General features: G+C 39.2%; 3 protein-coding genes across 3 annotated transcripts; 1 reads left to right on the top strand and 2 right to left on the bottom strand.

Annotated features, from left to right (window-relative positions):
- Positions 1-2,662: 2,662 nt before the first annotated feature.
- LOC119190554 (cytochrome b5-like) lies at positions 2,663-3,653 on the bottom strand. The gene has a single exon (XM_037442730.1). It carries the CDS (start codon positions 3,468-3,470, stop codon positions 3,087-3,089), a length of 384 nt encoding a protein of 127 aa, XP_037298627.1. The 5' UTR covers positions 3,471-3,653; the 3' UTR covers positions 2,663-3,086.
- Positions 3,654-4,613: 960 nt separating this feature from the next.
- On the bottom strand, positions 4,614-5,899 carry LOC119190553 (cytochrome b5-like). Its single transcript, XM_037442729.1, has one exon. The coding sequence runs from the start codon at positions 5,552-5,554 to the stop codon at positions 5,168-5,170; it is 387 nt and encodes a 128-aa protein (XP_037298626.1). The 5' UTR covers positions 5,555-5,899; the 3' UTR covers positions 4,614-5,167.
- Positions 5,900-8,664: 2,765 nt separating this feature from the next.
- LOC119190565 (integrator complex subunit 9-like) lies at positions 8,665-11,072 on the top strand. Its single transcript, XM_037442763.1, is given in 6 exon segments — positions 8,665-8,881; positions 9,400-9,591; positions 9,890-9,926; positions 9,929-10,091; positions 10,159-10,302; positions 10,304-11,072. Coding segments are annotated over 6 exon segments (1,314 nt in total). The 5' UTR covers positions 8,665-8,872.
- Positions 11,073-11,483: the final 411 nt, after the last annotated feature.

Genomic DNA, 11,483 nt, shown 5'->3' with positions numbered 1-11,483 from the left:
GGGATTTGAACCTGCGGACATTCATCTTGGCAGTCCGTTCCACACCCAAGTAGGCTATCGCCGCTGGCCAGCGCTGAACAGTGTGTATCCAGCCTTAATTGTTAATTACATTATGCGAAGCTACTAATTATTTGTTGCCCAATGATTAAAATATTGTTAAAGATCATGCCTTTATTTTCACTACATTATATATTGTTCCATTGTGGAGCACGGGCCTCCTCTACTACTGAGAGGGATTAGGCCTTAGTCCACCACCCTGGCCTAGTGCGGATTGGTAGACTTCACACACCCTCGAAAATTCCTATAGAGAATTTCTCAGGTATGCAGGTTTTCCTCACGGTGTTTTTCTGCACCTTTAAAGCAAGCGATAATTCACAAAGAATACACATACAATTTTTTAGAAAAGTCAGAGGTGTGTGTCCTTGGGAATTGAACCTGCGGACATTCGTTTCGGCAGTCCATTCCACAACCAACTAGGCTATCGCCGCTTTTCAGTTTTCATTTTTTTATACCTGCCTATATTGTTTTATCTCTGCATCATCCAAAGGTTGACTGGTAGAGAACATCTTCGGCCTATATACATTTATGTATAGAGAATGTGTAAATAAATAAATAAATTCAAAGATAATATATGACATTGATTTGTTATCGTTCATCCTCTAACACTCTGACGTAACATCACGTCATACTGTTTCTAGAGATCTTAACCTTTAATTATTGCCTGTTAAGGTATATAATGTGCATATTGTTGACCATCATAATTTTAAATCAGAATGAATTTCTGACGTAACATCACGTCATGTTTCCAGAGATCTTAACCTCTAATTATTGTCTGTTAAGGTATATAACTGAGTATATTGTTGACCATCATAATTTTAAATCTGCAATATATAGGATAGAATAAATAAATTATAGAGCGTTCATACATCGAGAATATATTATTTTGGTAGTACCTCTCAGTCAATGTGTTATGGGTGTGTAATATTTAGGCTAATGACGATTTTGCAACATTGTAGTAATTATTTGATAGATATTTTTTTATATGTAGGTACACGGTAAAGTGACCCTACTGCAGCTGATAGTAAGTGGAGCTGAGTTCAGTAAAATGTCGACAGACGAAAAATGAGGACCCCTCGGCAGTCGAGACGATTATACCGGCCTGTTGGAACCGGATATACACAACGGAACGCGACACGCTTACATGGGCCACTGTGAGTTGCTGAAGTTTATTATTAAAAAGCAAGCTGTGTTTACCTATAAGTTGGTTTATCACATTTAGTTTAACATTATATCAAGCTATAACCTATACGTATTAAAATAGGTAGACGGAGGTAGACGTAATAAAATAAATAATTAAAGGTATTTCTTGGTCTGGGTTAGTACGCAGAATGCACCGAGCAAGCAATCCACAGCTTGAAACCACTGACCACTATACTAATAAACTATTAATTACACAGCAAGATGTTTAGTAAAGTTAAGTACCTATAGTTTATTATTGAACGTTCAAAAGAAGCAGACAGTACAAAACTCCGAAGTCTAGACCGCTCGAGTGCATAAAATTAAATGCAAGTCATGCGAATACACCTGTTTACATTAAGATACCTGTTAATAATGAGTTTGTACTAACGACCCGCTCGACGACCGATATCTGGTAATACCACATACCAATATGGAATGCCTTTACTCGCTGCCATAAACGCAAACATGCCTTAAACAAGGTTACTTTACCTATTTTTGTAAAATATTGCTTTCAAAAACTCTTGAAGATTACGCCACTTAAACCCAATTTTTCTATACTGCGCAATATGTTATTTACAAAGCCCCAAATTATATGTTGCTTCACTGTTAGTTTAGTTGTGTAAATACTTACTCTCATCGTCCTCTCCTACGAAGGGTAAAGGGGAGATATCATTGCATAATATTAAACACACATTTGGTCACAGGCGAATGGCATAACAGGATAATCTTTGCATTTCTGTTTTAATGGGTTTTTACCCCAAGCGGTTTATAAAGACAGTTTAACATTGTCCCGGCATTCTACTGTTCCTATACCTATATAATTTGACCAAACAAATCATTTTGCACGCTAGCATATTGACAGATAAGTAATTTGCGGAAGTCGATATTTCAAATCATCTTCATTCCATTTACATACTATGTAGTCGGGGGACACGAATTACTTACATAATAAAACATTTGCTGAAATCATTAGGAAAAAAAATATAAGTGGCCACTTTGCATATAAAAAAAGATTCAATTTTCGTTGTCATGCAAACACAAAAATTCATTCTGCCATAGCCACACGTGTTATATAATTAATGCCTCAAGAAATATAAAATATGACCAAAACATATTTAGTCATTGTTTTCGCATAACACAATAGCAGAGTTCACAACCTCGCCAATAACAATAAAGGCTGGGTAACGATCATAAAATACGCCCAGTAATCATGTTAACTAGATCTACATACAGATATCTTAGGTTACTGTTACTTTGCACACAGGTCGAGTATAACAAGGGACATTTCAATGTCACATGACCAAGAAATGCACGGCCTATTTTGTTGACTAATATTTATAACAATACACGGAAGACATCAGTCAATACCAATTATTTGGATGACTAAACTCTATAGCAGAATTTGGTATATGAAAATATCATGTTCAAAAATATAATTTATTTAAGAAACTTAACAATGTTTATCTTTACATCTAGATAATTTCACAATATTTTCAGTAAAGATACTCGTCAGTCAACCTGCGTCGAGCAAAAACAAGACGTCAGGAAACTGTTCCACATCACCACACTGTGTGGTTAACACTCACCGGTATAGATTAAAAGTATAATATAGCACTAACAGCCGGTGTAATATGTACCGGTCCATATAGGTTAAGTACCACACTAAGTTCCTTTTAATCATCACATTGGTCACTACACTCTTCACTCCCTGTAGTGTCAACCGTATCCCTATTTTGCAATTAATTAACAAATACAATAATTAAATACCTACATCACATCTTTTGTATCAAAATATGTACATCAACATTAGTGTAGAGGTATGTGGAGAAACGCCGCGGCGCCGGCCCCTAACCAAACAGGTACGAGTATAGGAGCGTCACGACGACGCCCAGGAACACGGGGAACTTCCACGAGGTAAGGAAGCCGTTGTCTCCTTCCGTCTTGGTGTCCTCCCACGCCACGTGCTTCTTCTTCACCTCGACACGATCCTCAGCCACCACTTCGCCGATCACATATTTCTTCATGAGCTCCTTTGCGTCGAAACTATGGCCTACGTCATCGAAGTCCTCGGAGGCGTCCTTCCCAGAGGCATGCACTAGCACCTCATGCCCGCCGGGATGCTCATCCAGAAACTTCGTGACATTGTACACAATGTTGTCGATAATGAATACCGTTTCGGACTTGTTATCCCATTCAGCAATTTGTTTCCTGGTGAATGTCTTTTCGGCCATTTTAAGCGTGCGCGCGCGCTGATCGACGTGGTTCGAGTACTACTGTCGGCCGTGAGGAGTGACGAGTGCCAATGAACGCCCCTCCTCCCCTGGCGGCGGTTGCGCTCCTCTCCACCTGCGTCTCTCCTCCCGCTTCTGATAACACAAGTGTTTATCTATTTGTCTTCTCAGCGTGACTTACCAGTCTGGTTTTTTACTTAACCGATATATGTACTTGTCATCGATGATACTATATCAGTTATAGTCGCGCTTCGCACAACAATATGTCGAAAAGAATTATCAAGATCATAGGATCGCAAGCGCAGGCACTCGGCGCGCCGTGTATACGCGACACCGGTTTCTGAACGACTAACCAGACATGGACCAATGACCAGTCGGTAGTAAATGCAATATACGATATCGTGAGTTACACGGGTTGTGCACGCAAGAGTATTTCTCGTTTGTGCTTCACTGACAACTACTAAATTAGATGTTGATGTTGAATGATCAAAGATCAAGGACGGTGGGTTTTGATTTAATTAAACTATTAAAGAAGTTTACAGGTGGGATAGAAACAGCCTACAGATTATGCCTCACATAACATTTACAAACAACGAATTACATGCTCTAATTAATTATATAAATATTCCAAAAAAATCGGATGTTAATCAAATTTCAACAGATATAATTTTGATACAGCCGAAATACAAATTCTTAAATAAAATTGGTAAAGTTCTAGTAATTCATTCCAGATTCATATACTATAACAGTAATTCTAATTGTCGCTTCGAATAGCTTAGTGCTAAATTTGGCATTTACTACATACTTACAAACATACAAAGTAATTATATTTTTTATGTGCTCCATACGGCGTTCTACCGGCAAATTGCTAACTTCTGCCCCTACATTCTAGTTCACCTTGAAGGTAATGTAAAAACGCCAGGAACCGAAAAAAAATTGAGACGGAAGTTCTGTGCTCTTCAGTTATAAATTGAAGATGTTACTTTGTTTAATAAATGGGTGGAATAATTATAAAGTTATCTTGTATGTTTATCTCATCTCAAATCGAAGCATGACAATTGACGCAACATAACATGACGTAACAACTAACCAACGTCGTCCGGTCGTCACGAAACTCTTAAAGGAAATTAAGAAAAAAACAGATTACCAACAAAACACCAAATATAACCTTTATTGCTAAACTTTGTTCCACAATACTTATTACAGATTCAATGCGGAATTCTGTACCGATGAAAAGTGCCACAATTAATACGAGTACACTTCAATCGAGATCGTTTTATATTCAATAAAACTATGGCATTTATTGTTCTTGAGAATGCTTAAAAGAATTCTATGTAATAGTTTCAGATAGGCCAATTGGACTTACTTATGGAGATTATGGGACGAGTTTACAAAAATCCAATCTTTATGCTTCTCTTGCATTGGTGAGTAGGTAACTAGTATAAAATTAATTGCGTCTAAAACCATCAGCTTAGGTCGCGCCTTGTCTATTTATAATCAGTCAGGATAAGTGTAATATACATTATACATGTTAAAAATTAAGTACCTTATTCCTATACACATATTTTATTTTATGTAACTATTTAAACAATCACCATTCCTTTTAAATCACGTCCACCAGTCACCGTGGAGCACGTCGATTCCAATAACACCGCAGTCTACACCTCACATAATATTACGTCTTAGATGTGTGAATATCACTGAAACAGATACATGTAGAGCAGCGCGGAGATCCCGGCCATCACCAGCGGAGGGCCCCACACACTCAGCAAGCTCGCCAACGTCAGCTCGTCGTGTTCTTGAACAGCGTACGCCTCGCGTGGCTTCACCTCCCACTTGTCCTCATCCACCACCTCGCCAATCTTGAACTTTTCGCGCCACTCGAATGCGGTGTCACTATGACCCACGTCGTGAAAGCACTGCGACGCGTCTTTACCAGCATTGTCGAGGAGTATCTCCGCTCCACCGGGATGCTCCTCCAGGAACTCGGTCACGTCGTACACTATGTTGTCGATGATGATGACCGCGTCACGTAAGGTATTTCGCGATTCCAACGAGCTGCGCGTAAACTTGGTGAGAGCCATGGCGCAGGGCACGTCGGACACGGTAGGGTGACGTTCAATGATAGCTTTACGGTATACCAACTTGCCACCACTCTATTCGAAGGTAATAGGGAGAGTTGCTGCGTAATTTGGGCTGCCACTTATAATCTAACAAGTGGTAAGGTGCGTACGAGACGGAGTAACGTGCACGACTGTATTGCCGCCGCATACTAACTACTTTTCTGACATGAATATGCAACATGTGCTAGTTACGTACTAATTTATTGTTTAATTCATAAAGGTTTATGTTACATTCAATTATTTTCGAGCATTATTAAGTTAGACACTTACTGTTTTGCTACTATCCGTTTTTGGGACATTTAAAATAAACTGCTATCGTCATCTTTGCGTGGCGTAAAACCGGTTAATATATTACATAGGCGAACGAAGGTGAAGTTGTACACTCTTGACAACAGTGACCTTGAATGTGGCAATAAATTAAAGTAATGGTGTGGCCTTAGGTGACCTCCGTTTTACGATCCGTTGTCTAACGTCAATGGTCATCCCGTGTAAACCCTTATAAAAACTTAGTATTGTCGTAACTCGAAATCTTGAACTTTCCGGTGCACGGACATGTTTAATTTTAAAAGATCTAACTAACTGCCATGCGCAAATACTACATTTGGTACAGCTCAACGCTCTCGAGTTCTCTACTTGGCAGGTCGCATGCCCGCCAGGCGCCACCCTACAGTGCGACACAGGTGTTGGCTCGTACTTCGAATGGGCTCCATTTATCAAATACTTACATAGGTTCATTTTAAAATGAAAACCCGATTTCGGAGCAAACAAAAATGTTTCCGTTTGAATTATTCTGACCTAAATACAGTTCTACGTGTGAGAAACACGAATTGTGGTTCTTCTACACGGTACCAGTCAGGTCTGTATTTGTGCCCGAAATGGTGATAGGCTCGCCCCTTTATTACATCATGGGATCCGTCCCGTGGAATACTCGGAGCGAAAACTGACAGCTGTTGTACCCCTGCCTACCCCTTCGAGGGTAAAAAGCATGAATGTGGGTGTAATATAATAATAATATAATTATATCAGCCCTGTACTTATTATATACCGTCCCACTGTTGGGCACGGGCCTCCTCTACTACTGAGAGGGATTAGGCCTGTGAATGTGTGTGTATGAGCATAAAATGTATATACGAGTAAATATGTGGTACTTTATGTTTTTGTTGAAACATTCAGTCTTTTCAGAATTATTTACCTAATCCCCCAGCATCCCAATACCCATCCTTGTGCCTTTTAGCCGGACAAAACCTTTACTCAGGAAGTGAGATATTCTGGGATGTAGTTACATCACTTTACCATGAGTTGACCCCAGACCCATTACTCTTTAGTCCTATTCCTTCCTTCTAGTAAAAGTTGAGCCAATTATACCGGCAATAAACTATTTGACTTTTCTCACGTGGGTTTGAGGCGCCAACCCGTCGCTGTAGCTACCATAATTTTAACTCTTCATTTAATATTACAATCAATAAATAAATCAGTCTCTGCCGTAAGTACCTACATAACTTTTTTGGAAAATTAAACAAGACACCCATGACACGGCGATGTAGCAAACGCAGCACGTAGGTAAGGTAAGCGTAATGGATACAAGGGTGCAACGAATATAATTTTTATCCCAAAACCCTGAGGCCATACCATGGTCTCACCACCCCGTGAACCTTGCAGTACTATTTGTGAGCACAATTGAAAGATTTGTCTGTTAAAGTTCCTGTGAAAAGTTAATGAAGCAGCGAATAGAAAAGTACCTACAAGAATGAAAAGTACCACAAGAATGACAATAACTTTCGAATGATCTAAGATCTTTCTCTTGAAGCCTGCGGTTGCACATTAACGCGCGGTTTGGTATACCTAGATCAGTTTGGTTACGAACCTTTATCAATGTGCGTTGAAACACAATGACTCAAGTTCAAACCAACAGAGGCGGCCTTTGGGAGGCAAAGAGGGGAGGCCTCGCAGGACCTTTTTACGTTCTTACCCACGAAACTGTTAAAACAGAAGAATGTTTTTACTCTCCTCGGGGCCTCGCGTCTGTTTCTTTTTGCTTTCGCCTAGGGCCTCGCGTCGTTTAGGGCCGCCACTGCAAACCAACATGACAAATGCATTGGAAGTACCTTATCAATCTAAAACAGTAAAATCGTTACAAGCTCTAAGTAATAAGTATATATCGTCGTTGTAGGTGGAGAACTAAATAACTCGGATTTTGGCCATTTTGGACTTCCATCACTTTTGTGTTGCCCAAAACATGGCGCATATTTTGGCCTAAAGCATTTCATTATCTTATCCCGTTTCGAAATTATAGCTTTTTTATATTAAAAGTGGAGAAACAAATATATTCAAATAATATATATTTTGTTGTAGAAAAAGTAAATAAACTGCGACTTATAATCTGTTCAATAGTAAAGAAATTAAATAAAATGAGCTGTTTAATTCTTCCTCGAGTCTATTGTTTAACAAAATTAATCAAGTGTGTAGAAGAACTAAACAACTTGATTTGTTTAATTTAGACATTGAAAATCCTAATGGTATTCACTTTAAATAAACTCTATAATTGTAATTATTAAACCTTTTAATTACTTTACCATATGGTTTCTAGTGTGGCAAAACTAAATAACGATACGAGTTATTTAGTTTATTTCAGCAAACTTACAAAACATTGTCGTGGAAAAATGAAATAAGAAGTTTTTATTTTTTTTTTTTTTTCTTCAGGTCAGTTTTTTTGTTAATGCATAATAGATAATAAGACCCAAGATATATAAAAATACCGACATTAAATTATTTATAGTTTTTAGTAATGCTTAAAAATAACGAAAAAACAGTTAATAGCGTTTATCTCGAAACTAGAAATTTTGAGTTATTTAGTTCTCCACCTACAGCGACGATATACTTGGGTACCAACAATATTTTTTACTTTATTTATCCAGTTTAATATAGAGATAGGCTGACCGACTAATCGTTATTCAGGGATACGCTGACTATTATAAATAAACATAATGAAAATATAGTGTACAGTTTCATTTCACCGGTTTCTAAAATTATTAATTAAATTTCGACTCAAAGGACAATACTACAGAGCCGTAAAATTATAAAAAAAATCTACTACTGCGTCGACATTGACAGCCATTTATTTTTGTTTTGAATAGATTATGATACTATAATAAAAGCGTAAACTTGATTCTAATTGATAAGGAAGGACGTATACACAAGACGAATGTGTAATATATATTTAAATTAATTTGTAACATTATGATATCAAAAAGTTTATGTTTGAGGTTATAAAACAACAACATGAAACTTGTAAGTATTACTTACCTGATCATTATACTATTTGTAATCTATCATAGACATAAGTATAAAGGAAAAATGTTAAAGACCTTCTTTAAAACAATTCTCATTCAATATATTTCACCAGTAACAAAAGATTTATTTAGTGGTGAAGCTATAAGCTAAGTGTTCACTGTTATTACCATCTATATGTATTTGACTAAGTCGTTGTATATTTGCTATTGATACTTACACGAAAGTAGCATGTCATTATTGAATTAGAACTTACAATTAACAGGAAGTCTATACTGACTTAATATATGTTGTAAGTCATAATATTATAAGTGTTGCCCATTATTTTTTTAAAAAGGGCACGGCAAAGTAATCCTTCTGCACTTGATGGTAAATGAATGGGAGTAAAATTGAATGTCGACTGACAAGAAATGATTACCCCTCGACAGTCTACACAATTATGCCGGCCTGTATGAACCAAACAATATTGTAGCGGTCATTATTGTTTTGGTTGAATACATTATTGTTACTGTTTTCAGTACTGCCTAAGTAGCGATGCATCGAAGCCATGCTTCGTGCTGTCCTTCAAGGAGTTGCTGATAATGCTGGATTGTGGTCTGTCAGCACACTCTGTGCTAAATTTTCTACCTTTGCCTCCTGTTCCAAGCACCAGGCTAGCCTCCCTACCGAACTATACACCGCCACATCATAATGATCCACTACTTGAGGGGGTAAATAAAACATTATGCTTACTTTGTGTTTTTTTTTTATTAGAATACATTAATCTGCAGATCTACTGCTTTAATTCTGTATCTGTTTAATTCAAAGTTACATTATTGGTAAATACTATAGGAGACGTTTATACCAAACAAATTTTTACAGCCACATAAAAAATAAATATTAGCACAATAATATATAAAAATGTGGATCAGTATTTTAGACACTAAGTTAAAAAGATTTCACCAATCTCAGTAAAGCTAATATTTTTTTTTAGTACATCACATTTATTTGGTTTCTTTGTCACTTCAGGAACTAAAGGAATGTTGTGGAAGAGTATTTGTGGACAGTATTCAGAATTTTGTCCTCCTCTGGACAAAGTGGTGGATTTTTCTCAACTGGATGTCATTCTCATCTCCAACTACACTTGTATGTTGGCATTGCCATTTATCACAGAAGAAACTGGATTTAAAGGACAAGTGTATGCAACAGAGCCCACACTGCAGATTGGAAGGTAACTAAACTGCTTTTGCAATGTTGGTTATGTTTGGATATGAGTAACTTGCAGTGTCTGAATGCAGGTTCTACCTGGAGGAGCTCTCAGAATGGGTGTCAGCGAGTGGCGAGGATAGTGGTGCGGCAAAGCGATGGAAGGAAGCGGTTCACGTCCTCCCGCCGCCGCTGGCAGATGCTGTGCGCCCGCGTGCTTGGCGCCGTCTGCTGGCGCCGCAACATCGCACGCGCACTTTCCCGCGTGCGTGTCGTCGGCTACGACGAGCGTGTCGACATCTACGGCGCTCTAGACGCCACAGCCGTCAGTTCCGGCTTCTGTCTCGGCTCCGCCAACTGGGTGCTGCGCTCTGCTCACGAGAAAGTCGCGTATGTGAGTGGATCCAGCACGCTGACGACGCACCCGCGGCCTATCAACCAGGCGGCGCTGCGCGGTGCAGACTTGCTTATCTTAGCAGCACTGACGCAAACGCCAGCACACAACCCGGACCACATGCTGGGCGACTTGTGCGTGCACGCTACGGTAACGTTGCGCGGCGGCTCAGTACTATGTCCAGTGTATCCGAGCGGCGTGTTGTACGACTTGCGGTGTCTATCGGCCCACTTAGAAGGCGCAGGTCTTGCGCACGTGCCGCTGTACGTGGTGTCACCGGTGGCGGACTCGTCGCTGGCGTACAGCAACATCCTGGCGGAGTGGGTGTCGGCGACCAAGCAGGCGCGCGTGTACGTGCCGGAGGAGCCGTTCCCGCACGCGGCGCTGGTGCGCTCGTCGCGGCTGCGGCACGCACGCGCTCTACACGACGACGCGCTCAGTGACTTCCGACAACCTTGCGTACTGTTCTGCGGACACCCCAGCCTGCGCTTCGGTGCCGCCGTGCACATGGTGGAGCTCTGGGCCTCCAACCCGCTGCACGCCATTATCTTCACTGGTAAAATCTTGTTTATAATACCCTCACTACCTATTCTATTTCTTAATGCTTATTAATTCAAAACGTTTCATACTGTCTAGGTTGTATTCTGGAATTGAATTATAAAACGAGGTAACATAAATTAGTAGCTTAAGGCGATACCTCAAGGTCCATTTTCATACATTTTGTTTCACCTTTAATCTGGGTAACTAAACAAGTATTGGCAAGTAAAAGAATTTAAATTCACGTCTAGTTAGTGATTAGTTCTCGCAGTTGAAAGAAAAACGTAAAAATAATTAATAATCATGGATATTTCGGCCTTTAAAATTTAATATGACGAATACGATAATAATACGATGAATTAAAGGTGAAACAAAATGTATGAAAATGGACCTTGAGGTATCGCCTTAATGCAATTATTTATTTGAAAGTAGTGTAAAAATTTTGACAATTAAAAATCTAATTGTTTTTTATCGTTCGCCAGAGCC

This window comes from Manduca sexta, chromosome 25 (assembly GCF_014839805.1).
Source record: "Manduca sexta isolate Smith_Timp_Sample1 chromosome 25, JHU_Msex_v1.0, whole genome shotgun sequence".
NCBI lineage: Eukaryota > Metazoa > Arthropoda > Insecta > Lepidoptera > Sphingidae > Manduca > Manduca sexta.
This window is presented reverse-complemented; position numbering and strand designations above follow the sequence as displayed.

Bases quoted from the DNA above. Each gene is read 5' to 3' on its own strand.
- LOC119190554 (XM_037442730.1), bottom strand. From the start codon at position 3,470: ATGGCCGAAAAGACATTCACCAGGAAACAAATTGCTGAATGGGATAAC.
- LOC119190553 (XM_037442729.1), bottom strand. From the start codon at position 5,554: ATGGCTCTCACCAAGTTTACGCGCAGCTCGTTGGAATCGCGAAATACC.